The sequence below is a fragment of the Rutidosis leptorrhynchoides genome, chromosome 2 (genome assembly GCF_046630445.1).
Source record: "Rutidosis leptorrhynchoides isolate AG116_Rl617_1_P2 chromosome 2, CSIRO_AGI_Rlap_v1, whole genome shotgun sequence".
Classification (NCBI taxonomy): Eukaryota; Viridiplantae; Streptophyta; class Magnoliopsida; order Asterales; family Asteraceae; genus Rutidosis; species Rutidosis leptorrhynchoides.
In genome coordinates this window covers 249,042,289-249,054,921 of record NC_092334.1, presented here as the reverse complement: position 1 = coordinate 249,054,921, position 12,633 = coordinate 249,042,289, and the positions used below count along the sequence as shown (strand labels likewise).

Sequence of the window (12,633 nt, the reverse complement as noted above, 5' to 3'; positions counted from 1 at the left end):
ATCAACCATCGCATCAATGACGGTGATGGTGCCTTAGGGTGTTGGTTGAGGGAATTTGCTGAGAAAGTCCCAGAAGGTTGAAGCAGGTGGGGTTGGGGAAAAAGCTACTGTTAGATGGTAGCATACTGTGCAAGGCTTTTACGTGATTTAGTATGTAGGTAAATTTTAATTTAATTTAAATTAATATATTTTTTTAAACTGCCAATTTGAATCAACTGATTATTTATTTCAACGACCCTTATCATTTGCAACCACACACGTTATAAAGAAACTACTACCCGAGTTACTTGGCAACGCGGAACTGGATTGTTTGGGCAACTAATCGCAAAGAGGATGATTCTCACACACACTTTTTTAATTCTGAAACACCTATTTTAACCTTCTACCTATAACTTTTTTTTTGTTAGTGTAGCATTTCTGGATATTATTAAAGTAATCCCAGTTCTCATCGTTTGACTACCTCAACAAAAAATGGCTGTTTTTTCGATAATAAGAAAACGATTGTGCAATCAACCTTTACACGATTCAAAATCATATTTGTATCAGTATCAAAATGTCCGTACACTTCTCCTTCAGTCCGCTTCTGATTCTGTCAAACTTCATCGACATTCCGATGCCGATTCCGGTAACCCTCCCTCAAGATCATATATTACTTCTTATTTTAATATCATATACATGTACATCTGCTCATTTTACTTATGATTATCATAATTTAAGTTGGACCAAAGCAATCAGTCTTGATCAAAGTTAGTTGGAAACAGCGATATCATTTTTCTTAGGTTAGGGTTAGGGTTATGTTGAAATCTTATTGAATTAGTTCAGAGATGAGATTTGGATACAAGTGCATTTTAGGTGTAAGTCGTAAAGTGGTGCTTTATTTTAAACAAAATTTATATGCGATGAGCTCTTATAAAATGAAATTCCAATGCTACTAATTGTGGTAATATACATGTTTCTGTTTATTTCCAAAGGAATTGTTGAAATTAAAATGGATAGACCGGAAGCAAAGAATACACTTGGAAAGGATATGTTGAGGGGATTATTGAATAGCTTTGAAGCTCTAAACTCGGATTCGGCTGCGAATGTGTTGATGATAAGTAGCTCAGTTCCTAGAGTGTTCTGTGCGGGTGCTGATTTGAAGGTAAATTTTGGACCTGCTATTCAAAATATAGTACATAGTTTTATTCCGTAGAGATAAAGTATGGTTTAACTGTGAATTAGTAAATATAAATACTTATTAACACATGAAAAAGAATTGGTAGGTCTGTGGTTTTAACAATCGTGTAAATTTAAGTCTGAATGTTTGCAAAACAAGTGACGTGCTCAAAAGAAACTTCTAGGGATAGTATGACTTGAAATTAGTACTACACAAAAAATGCTTATTCCTTATGTTCACTTTATCATGGTAGTGTTGGTTGACCTGTATCTAGACTAACAAGTAAGTAGTAATCTTGTCTCTATGCTTTCGGGCAACTAAAATTCTGTATAAGAAATGATGGTATATCCCCGGTAACATGGCCTTAGTTAATATGGCTGCATATTAAAATATAAGATATTGATGCGTATTTCTACCTAGAAACAACAAATCAAACAAACGATCAATAGATACCCAGCAAAACAGAGTATAAACTTGGTAATATATAGTACATGAGATAAAGAATCTATAACCCTGATCAATAAAAGCAAAACTTAGGATTAATAGACACACTTCGATTACCCAACTACAGTTGATAAAAGCAAAGTCACCACAATTAAAAAGAAGATCTGAGATTTCACAACAATGTTATATAAAAGGAAAGTCACCACAAACGCTGATAAGGAAATCATCCTAAACACGAAATAGGCGAAAGATAACAACTATCTTCTAGACAAAATTAAACATAAGAAAAAAAAAAATGGGGCCGGAAAGCACCCATAAATAAATTGGCTAATAAGATAAAAGGACAAAATATGCAAAAGCGCCATCTATAACATTGCTTATCCTTTGATAAAATGCATTCAATGGAAAAAATCTTTTGAGCAACCTTTTATCTTCTAGAACAACCACACATGCACACACATGTTAAGCACTTGACTTGATCTGGTTTTCAAATGCATCGCAAAATTCGAATCACTTTAACAAGCCGGCTCTTTTGATTGAAATCGGCGTTCTAAGTTAGGTGAATGAAAGTCTGTTAGCACTGGTTTAACTAAGTTCTTCAGGTTAAGTTAAACGTGTGTTGGCTGGTTCAATCTTCTTTTGGCTATCAAACTTGTGCTGGCTAAGTTAAACATGTGCTAGGTGATTCAAACTTGTGCTGGCTATCAAGTTTGTGCTTGCAGTCAAAGTTGTATCAGCTTAGTTAAACTTGTGCTAGCTAAGTTAAAGTTGTGATTGCTGAGTCAAACTTGTGATGACTGACTCAAACTTGTGATGACCGAGTTAAACTTCTCTGAGCTGGCTGAACTACAATTCCTCAAGCTCAATGAACTTCATTTCTTCAGAATTAGTGTGCCTTCATTGATCTAAACTTAATTCTAGCAATGACACTCCAACATAACTATCCAATCTAAGTAGATTATATTCTAACCAAATCCAAAATGATAGACTTTAATTTTATTACTTGAATTCTGGTGGTTTGGGAAATCAAGAGTATTGATAACTGATGTATTCATGAAATATCCCTTAGACGTAGAAGTTAAGTTCTCAATAAACATGGATCAATTGTTTTTCCAATTAATCCAGTTTTCCCATTCAAAAATATATAGCTGATGCTCAATCCGGCATCAGCTATGCCTAAATGTTGTGGCCAACATACTTCCCCGAAAGTTGTGATATATCTTTTTTTTGTTATATACTGTAAAAGCCATGTTTTGTTTTATGGAAGGAATTACGAAGAGTGTTGATAACTTGTTTCTTAATCAACATTGCATCGCCACGTTAACTCTCTAAATGTAATGTTATTGTTTTGCTTTCTCTACAATGCTCACTGCATTACTCTCTTTGTGCCCATTGATATGCATAGAGCAATAACTCTCTATTAATCATTAACTTAGCTTTGTTGATTTCTTTCACGCGAAATAAAATGGATTCCTGATGTGTTTTTCTCAATTCTCTACCTGTATTTAGTGACCTTTGCAAGATCCTATTATTATATCAGTATATTCGGACCAAGAGACTTTACAATTTACATCTTCATTTACATCTTCATGCTTCCTTCAACGTAATCACGTTTGATATGTGATTCGGAAAAAAAGGTCCAGATATTATTATTTAGTAAAAATAGTCACCAAGTTTATAATATCTCCTCAAACTTCCTTAAACTGGATATTCAGTATAAACATCAACTCTGTATTATAATGCAAAAAGGAACGTGGATATGTCATTTCTCCTATCATGATATTACACTTGTATAAATGTATGTATATATCGAGACATAAGGGATAACGATGAGACGATTATATGAATCTTATCGATATTTTTTATTTTTTATCTATTGAGATTTATCTCTTGTTGCCGTCTTTAGATGTTGGTTTTTATATTGGTTAATAGGAAAGAAGGACAATGAATGTATCTGAGGTTCGGGCTACTGTTAACTCACTGAGGTCAGCGTTTACTTTCTTAGAGGTGTGTTTAATTATTCTTTAATCTGTATTTCATGTCTTTGAAACATTTAGTTCTTTACTTAGTTAACACATCAGGATTTAGATGAATATTCCATGTTCAGGAACTCCAAATTCCAACTATTGCAGTTATTGAAGGTGCAGCATTGGGTGGTGGACTGGAAATGGCTTTAGCTTGCGATCTCCGAATATGTGGTAATAATACTAAATACATATACTTATATATAACTTTTTCTACTTTATCACTTATTTAGATATCACTTATGTGGAAAGAAAATGTGATTTCTTTTTAGGAGAAGATGCCAAGCTGGCGCTGCCAGAAACCGGGCTTGCTATAATACCAGGGTACGTCTCACCTAATGCAAAATCTAAACTTAAAAACCAAATACTTCTTTATAAAATAATATAGTACGTGTTACTTCATGTAGCTTATTATAAGTTTGTCTTTATGACACCCTAGCTCCTACTTTACAGTGTATGTATCTTGATTACTAAATGTGGTAATGTTGACCCTTTACTTATGAATGGTGACAATCCGGGTTATGTTTTATAGAAGGTATAAAAATACTTCCTCCGTCCCAAAAAAAAAAAAAAAACTATCCCAGTTTGACTTTTGAGATCTTCTTTTTTTTTTTTTTTTTTTTTTGGGTAAGCAAGGAAACCCTCCTATTGTATGATAATATTTGATGAAAATTATATGAATGAATTGAGTTTTAAATGTATTTTTCTTTGGTATAACTTTTATAATGTATTTTATATAAAGTATTTTATTTTATATTATAATACAAACGGAACAATTGAAAGTCAAAGTTGAAGGAGTAAGACTTCGAAAAGTCAAATGCGACAGTTTTTTTTGGGGCACCTCCTAGCCAATACATCGTAAAATGATATTTCGAAAAGATATTGATTATTATTGCATTATATTATTAATATTAATATGCAGTCGTGATTAACGTATTATGCATTATATATCTCTATTAAAAATCGACAAGTTGGTTGGTCAACCCAGTTACTCTACTCTACATGACTATTGACTTGTTATCCAATCTGTCCCACCCAGCTGGGCCATTTTGCCACCTAATCTTTTTAAGCATAGATACTCAAATTGCATTCCAGTTATCTTACTTTAGAATTTTGATACACTTTTGGTTAAAGCCTTAAATAGCCTTATAATTTAAGTAAAATATATTCTAATAACTTTATTAATCTCCGGCTTTTTACAGTGCAGGAGGGACACAAAGACTTCCAAGGTTGGTTGGGAAATCAATAGCCAAAGAACTAATATTCACCGGCAGAAAATTAAGCGCCAGAGATGCATTGTCTATCGGTAATTTTATCAGACCAGTTTGTACAGTCTATCTCCTTTTTTGCTAACCAAGAGTAATTTTCATACAGGTCTTGTCAACTATTGCGTTCCTGCCGGTGAGGCTTATTTAAAGGCGCTTGAAGTTGCGCGTGATATAAATCAAAAGGTACATTATAATATGCGGATGTTTTGTGATGGACATGTATACTAAAGGTTGCAAAATAAATTGGTTAAGCGGGTTGGGTAATGGATTGGAATGCATAGTGGCGAAGCCAGGATTTTGGCAACAAATGATAACGAAATATATTGAGTATCAAAAATTTAATAACAAAATATTCTTATGATTTAATATTTATTTATTATGAATATTAAAAACCAAGTTACCTTTTTATGTTAATATCAGTTATAATCTTTTCTTGTTGAAAACGATACGTAACTACTTCACTCATACTAACATTAAAAGTGGTTTTCCATCCTATTATACGTTTTTATAATTTTTTAAATCTAATTGCATCTATATATAATCGATATATATAGATTTGTCACTTTCGGCTGTTTGACATGTGTAGTTTTGTAGCTGTTCATTTAGTTTACCCACTTGACCCAGTGAAATATTAAAATCACTATAAGATCAAAATGAATGCATGTTTAAAGTAGATGAGCCAAAATTGCCATTAGAATTATTCACTAATGGAGATTGCTCGGTTGAGCGGTTAGTTTTAGCAAAATGGTGTATTAGAAACGCAAACAGAAAGGAACAAAAAAGAAAGAGATATTATAGGTCAACTCAATTTGACTCTTCCCATTTTCGCTTGTAAATTGCCTAATCTAAAACATCTACAACTCCATTATATCTATACCTAGAAAACTGGTAGGTTGGGTCAGGTTGGGTCGAGACTCGAATGAGTTCGGGTCTGGGTCATGTGTCTAAATGGGTCTAGTCTGGTTGAGTCAGAATCCGTTTCTCAAAGTTTTTAAAACTTGTAAAACCTCTAGATAATATTTATATAATCTCATAAAGACCCATTGAGGACCGTTGGACCTCCTATATCTTTGGTAGGCTTCATATGGGTGGACTCATTCTTTAACTTTTTTATCGGCCCAATTGGTTAAATACCTAACCCAATGGACCCATATTTATGGGTCTCGATTGCCGGGTATAGTTGTTTCATTATCCATTGTCCGAGTCTATCATGCCTACCATTTTTTCTGAGAACGAGAAAACAAGTCTCTTATAGTTGCCAAAATTGTAATTTTTTTTGTTGTAAAATTTATTGAACAGCAGTAATACTGATGCTTAATTTGTTTATGTAAAGGGTCCTATAGCTCTAAGAATGGCAAAACGAGCAATTAACGAGGGTCTGGAAGTAAACATGGACTCTGCATTAGGTTTAGAAGAAGACTGCTATGAACAATTATTGCACACCAGTGATCGGTTAGAAGGCTTGGCAGCATTTGCTGAGAAGCGAAAACCAGTGTACAAAGGCGAATAAGATGGACGTAATTTAACTGCAACTGTATTATCTGAAATTGAAAATCACCATTAATTATAAAGCTTCACAGCTTGGTTTAGAATTATGGAACAAACTGAATAACAGAACTCTATAAGTGGTTTCTTGATAGTTTTATTGCGCTCACGTTACAGCCTGATAAAATCGACATTCTGGAACAAAACGTAATATCTACTGGAGTATAAAGCATCTCACATTATAGATTTTTTATTTTATTTGTTTGTAAAATTTTCACATTTGTAATCTATCTATACTGCATCAAAAAAAACAAACATTCAACTTTCATAATCAAAATTTATGCAAACTGCTTTGTGGGTAGTGGTGCACAAAGGATCCAGATCCGAAAACCAAACCTCCCAAGAAATGAAAACCGGATCTGACAAGATTCATTTCCAACAAAACTGGATCCGGATTTGAAGATCCGAACCGGTTTCATAGGTTTCAAAGACTAGATCCCAACTAGTTTTTTACCGGATTAAATTTTTTTTTTTTTTTTTTTTTCTCCGGTTTCAAACCATGTTTTTTGCTGTTCGAATTTTTTTTACAAGAGCCGTTTCTAGCCAATTTTTTGGTGTTTTTTTGAATGTTTAACCATTTTACTCTAACAAGTGTATTATAAATTGTTGGTATTGATTTTGATTGAAAATATAGTAACAAACACTCTCAAATATCTCTCTAAATCTGTCATTCTCTTTAAATACTCTATAATTACTCTCTGCTTACTAATCTTATATTGGATATCTCACAAGCTTCCACTTCCGTTGGAACATCTTCACAAATGCATTACACCAACAACGATGTTCACCACATTAAACCAACTAACCGAAAAGGTTACGTTTGGTCTAATTTCGACTTTTGTGTAATGGACGATAATCAAGAAAAAGCACGTTGCAAGAGATGTATGTAGTTTCTTGCAACTTCGGTTAACAATTTGTTAAGAAAACATGTTAATTCGACTTGTAAAGGATTTGTTGAAGATCCGACACAACCTCCACTTGGTCGAGATGGTTCAGTTTTTCTGTACGATCTCGAACCCTTCAGGTTAGATTTTACCAAGTTTATCATTCAACAAGGCTTCTGTTCAACCACTTCGGCAATAAAAAACTTACGAAAATAATCAAGAATCGACTACAACCACGATATAACCAATGTAAGTTTTACTACTCTTAGACGTGATAGTTTTAAGTTATGGCAAAACACTGAAATTATATAATTAAAGGTTTTCAAAACTATATATATAATGTTTCGAACTTCACCACATGGAACGAAAAGTTCTTATTTAGGCGTTACCGCTCATTAAATAAATCTCGCTTCGTGGTTATTAATGAAACAGAAGGGTGTTTATAAACTAATTGGTTATCCGCATACGGGTAATTAAAATATTACATGACACTTTGAATATAATTTAGCTGTGAAATTTTACTACTTCGCTAGATAATGCATTTAATAATACTAGTGCCATGAATACGTTAAGATTACGTTTACGAACGGTTTTAAAAACGTTGTGTTTGGAACACTACCCATAATTGACGAACTAAAATATTTAGATATTTAGACAAACGGTTTTTTATATCAGAAAAAAATAGTAAAATATTTTGGAACACTACCCATAATTTTTTGTTGTGTGGTCGCGCTTGACCCATGCATAAATTTTAATGGGATGAAACTTTTAATTTGATGTCAATAATATTTCAAAATTTAGATGCATGTATGGCCCCAAAGGTAATTGTCCCACGTATATAATAACCAAAAATATAAATTTAATATCACTTTCGAACAATTATTTAAAATTTATGCAACAAAACAGTTTAGTTTGATGCGGTGTCGTGAGGTTGCGAAACGTTAATCAAGGATACCAGAGGGACTAATGGCTTTAAATTTATATTTAGTTGGGCTCTATCTATAATTCACTTACTTGACTATACTTATAACGAGCAAGTGATACGTATAACTTGAGGTCGTAATTTTTTACGTTTTCCAATAACGTAAGATCCAAGTGCGTCTAAAGTCAACCTCGTAGCAATTAAGTTGGTATTTAGGTGTTTAAGATAACATTTAATGAAAGGAGAAACTTCTAAGCTTGATAATAAGATAGATATAAATAAAATGTGAGTAAAGCCTGAAGTAATAGATATTTCTGACAGTGAATTCGAAAAACTTTCTGATGAGGAAGAGGATGACAACTTGCCAAAGATGCTAGAGTTGTTAAAAGGTTATGATCCCTTAGATTATTTTCATCCATATGAGTTTAGTATCAGTTTTGATTAATTCAAAAGTGTAAAGGGTGAAGAGAAAGTTTCGGTTCTAAAGGATAAGGAAGTTAGAACGAAAGTATTGGAAGCTAATGGCGTTCGTTTAGTTGATTCAAGCAAAACTTCAACAAATTCATATTTTGAATTCCTTATTATTTGTCCTGATCTAGGGGAGTTTCATATTCCATATATCATTCGTGGTCCCGTTCATGTCCGTGCTTTGGTAGATAGTGGTTCAAGTGTTAATGTAATGTTTTTTAAGCTATACTATCATTTAGGATTACCACCATTTGAGCCAATTAAAGCCGTCATTTCATATGCTGATAGTAAAATTCACCGACCTATGGGTATTTGCAGAAATGTTGAAGTTAAAGTAGAGTTTGCTAACTTCCTTATTCATTTTATCGTAATGGATATGGAAAAAGATCCTATTAATCCTATCTTGTTGGGAACACCTTTCTTATCAACTACTCGTGCTAATATCGATTATCGTGATAACACCATTGTAATCCATCAAGGAAATTATGGTGAAATCATTCCAATTGTTCATATAGCAACTGTTCATAGTGTCGTGACCCGTCCAAATCCATCTGGACGAATACATTACATTTGGTTACATCGCGAGGTACTTTACCTCTATATGATACATTTTACAAACATTGCATTCGTTTTTAAAAGACAAACTTTCATTACATCGAAAGTTGACGGCATGCATACCATTTCATAATATATCCAACTATAATTGACTTAATAATAATCTTGATAAACTCAACGACTCGAATGCAACGTCTTTTGAAGTATTTCATGAATGACTCCAAGTAATATCTCTAAAATGAGCAAATGCACAGCGGAAGATTTCTTTCATACCTGATAATAAACATGCTTTCAAGTGTCAATCAAAAGGTTGGTGAGTTCATTAGTTTATCATAATCAATCATTTCCATCATTTTAATAGACCACAAGATTTTCATTTCCATTTCTCATAAATATACGTCCCATACATAGAGACAAAAATCATTCATATGGATTGAACACCTGGTAACCGACATTAACAAGATGCATATAAGAATATCCCCTATCATTCCGGGACATCCATCGGACATGATAAAACAACATCGAAGTACTAAAGCATCTGTAACCATGGATGGGGTTTGTTAGGCCCAATAGATCTATCGTTAGGATTCGTGTCAATTAGTAGATCGGTTACTAATTCTTAGGCTACCAAGCAAAAAGGGGCATATTCGGCTTCGATCATTCAACCATAGAATGTAGTTTCAATTACTTGTGTCTATTTCGTCAAACATTTATAAAAAACTGTGCATGTATTCTCAGTCCCAAAAATATATATTGCAAAAGCATTTAAAAAGGGAGCAAATGAAACTCACTATACGATATTTTGTAGTAAAAGTATTCATACGACGAAACTGAACAATGCATGGTTGGCCTCAGATTCACGAACCTATATCATTTATGTATATATTAACACACATAATTGTAATCGAACAAATTTATATATTATAAATGTTATCTTAGTAAATTAGGTGTTTCATTAGTAACTTAATTAAATGTATTTATTTTATATACTTTAAAGAAATAAAAATATTAATATAGTTTTGTTAAGTATATTTTTTATATGACTAATTTTTATTGTCATATTGATAATAATATTATTAGTAGTATTGTTAATAGTAATATAGTTATAATAATAATAATAATAATAATAATAATAATAATAATAATAATAATAATAATAATAATAATAATAATACTAGTAGTAAAAATGATAATAAGAATAATAATGATAGTAACAATAGTATTAATAATAATAATAATAAAAATGTAAATTTTATTAAAGATAAAGATAATAACTTTACTATTAATGTTAAATTTTGATAAAGATGATAGATTTAATAAAAAAAATGATAACTTTGATAATTTTAGTTATAATGATACTTTTAATAGAAATGATAATAATAATAATAATAATAATAATAATAATAAAAATGATAATTTTTGTAAAAATGATAATAATGATAATAGTTTTTAATAACACTCATAATACTTATTTTAATGATAATAATGTAAACTATATTAATGATAATAATAAAAATGATGATATTAATATCAATAATTAATATAATAATAATAATAATAATAATAATAATAATAATAATAATAATAATAATAATAATAATAATAATAATAATAATAATAATAATAATAATAATAATCATCATCATCATCATCATCATCATCAAAATGAGACTACCTTAGAAAGTCTAAATATATAAATGCCACTGCCAAGGATTGAACCCGCGGCCTCTCGCTTAACCACCCACAACTTTAACCATTCTTCTGTCTGTTTTTTTCCGTTTTAACACCCAACTTATATCTATATAATCAGTATCTCTATATCTTGGCCCAACATAAAATAGAATAAAGATTCAACCCATAAACAAACACGGCCCAACAGTGAATTACGACCCAACAACAATTTGGTCCACTAACACGTTTTAAAACCCAATAGCAAGATGAGTTCATGGTCCAAATAAATAAATAAAAATAATCTGCAACTATCGACCTCTTTCTGATTCATCTTATCATCATCGATATCTATCTCCCAATATCCTTATTATGATCATACAACTAAAATCATAATCATGAAATCATAAAACCAAAATCATCAAATCATAAATTATCATCTCAGTGTCCTAAACATACCATCATCATAGCTTATACGCTCATCATCATCCTTATCGAATCATCCTCATCATCGAGTCTTCATCATCATATCATCATTATATCATCATCATATCATAACAGTTGCGATTAACAGAAAAAAAAATGAAAAGGATGATAGCGGTTTCGATGATTGGTGGTTTGATGTATTGGATCTTGTTCGAGACAAACCCAGAACACCCGTAACAGTAGCATCGAGTTTGTAGCAGTTTGTTTGTTGGTGGTTTACGAGTAAGTTTATGAGAGAGAGAGAGAGAGGAGAGAGAGTGGAAGAATTGGTGGTTGTTTGTGGCTGCAACAGAGGTTATGGTGGTGGTGTTTTAGGTGTCAAATAGATTGAAACAAAACCTATATATAGCAGCATCAAGTGGCGAGTGGCAGTTTTAATGGTGGCGTGTGTTGGTTTGAAAGGAAACAGAAAAATGCAAGTGGTGGTGATCGTGTTTGTCATCAAGATAGAAAAGGAAAAGCAACAGCAGCGGTTACAGTAACTACAAATGGGTTTCCGAAACTCATTACAATAACCATAAAGTGATCGAAGGTGGTGAAAGGTTGTGGTTGTAGATCACGATGTTGGAGATGGAGATCGTGGTGGTGATGATTGTGGCGTTTTAAACAGAACAAAGGTGGCGAGTGGGTTCATGTGGGTTTCATTATAAACAGACAAGTCGAGTAGCACCATTATGAAGATAGAAGGTTTAGTGATCGGTGGTGGGGTGGTGGTTGTACGGTTTAAAGATGGTGAGAGTTCACGAAGGAGAAGGAGCTAAGGTAGGTTGTGGTGCTTCGACAAATAGGAATAACCCGAAAGAAATTATGGTTACATAATGTTTCGTGGTTATAGATGATGATAGTAGTGGTCTAGGGTGGTTCGAAGGTGATGATGGTGGTGGAGGTTGATGGCGGCTCACTATGGTAATGGTGATGCAAGTTTGGCCTTTAATGAAGATGGTTTTCTATCCATCTGTATATGTATATGTAACATATATTTATATATAATTAGACATAATATAATATTAAATAATATAATAATAATTATTTACTAAATCCAAAAGAAGAAAACGTGTTTTTCAATTTCAATGGCAGCCACTATATTTGATTTGCATCCGCTGACAGTTACACGGGTGTCATTTCGTATTCCGTTGTTAAACAGTGGCGGATAAAAGTCCTCGGAAAAATCTCAAATTTTTAGATTAACTATATTTATTTATTTTGTTCATTA

The 12,633-nt window shown here is 32.2% G+C and overlaps 1 protein-coding gene across 2 annotated transcripts; it reads left to right on the top strand.

The window, feature by feature from the left end:
- The first annotated feature begins 414 nt into the window (after window positions 1-414).
- LOC139891742 (probable enoyl-CoA hydratase 2, mitochondrial) lies at window positions 415-6,626 on the top strand. Of its 2 annotated transcripts, none has more exons than XM_071874727.1 (8): window positions 415-625; window positions 972-1,141; window positions 3,533-3,607; window positions 3,708-3,798; window positions 3,903-3,948; window positions 4,827-4,930; window positions 4,999-5,075; window positions 6,226-6,626. In XM_071874727.1, exons 1-8 carry the CDS (start codon window positions 472-474, stop codon window positions 6,400-6,402), a joined length of 894 nt encoding a protein of 297 aa, XP_071730828.1. In that variant the 5' UTR covers window positions 415-471; the 3' UTR covers window positions 6,403-6,626. The 2 variants fall into 2 exon arrangements, with proteins under 2 accessions (XP_071730828.1, XP_071730827.1); XM_071874726.1 differs by having other exon boundaries at window positions 3,897-3,948.
- Window positions 6,627-12,633: the final 6,007 nt, after the last annotated feature.

Coding starts and splice junctions, on each gene's coding strand:
- LOC139891742 (XM_071874726.1), top strand. CDS start 472: ATGGCTGTTTTTTCGATAATAAGAAAACGATTGTGCAATCAACCTTTA. Junction 3,608..3,707: donor CAGCGTTTACTTTCTTAGAG/GTGTGTTTAATT, acceptor TTCCATGTTCAG/GAACTCCAAATTCCAACTAT. Junction 3,799..3,896: donor TTGCGATCTCCGAATATGTG/GTAATAATACTA, acceptor ATTTCTTTTTAG/GAGAAGATGCCAAGCTGGCG.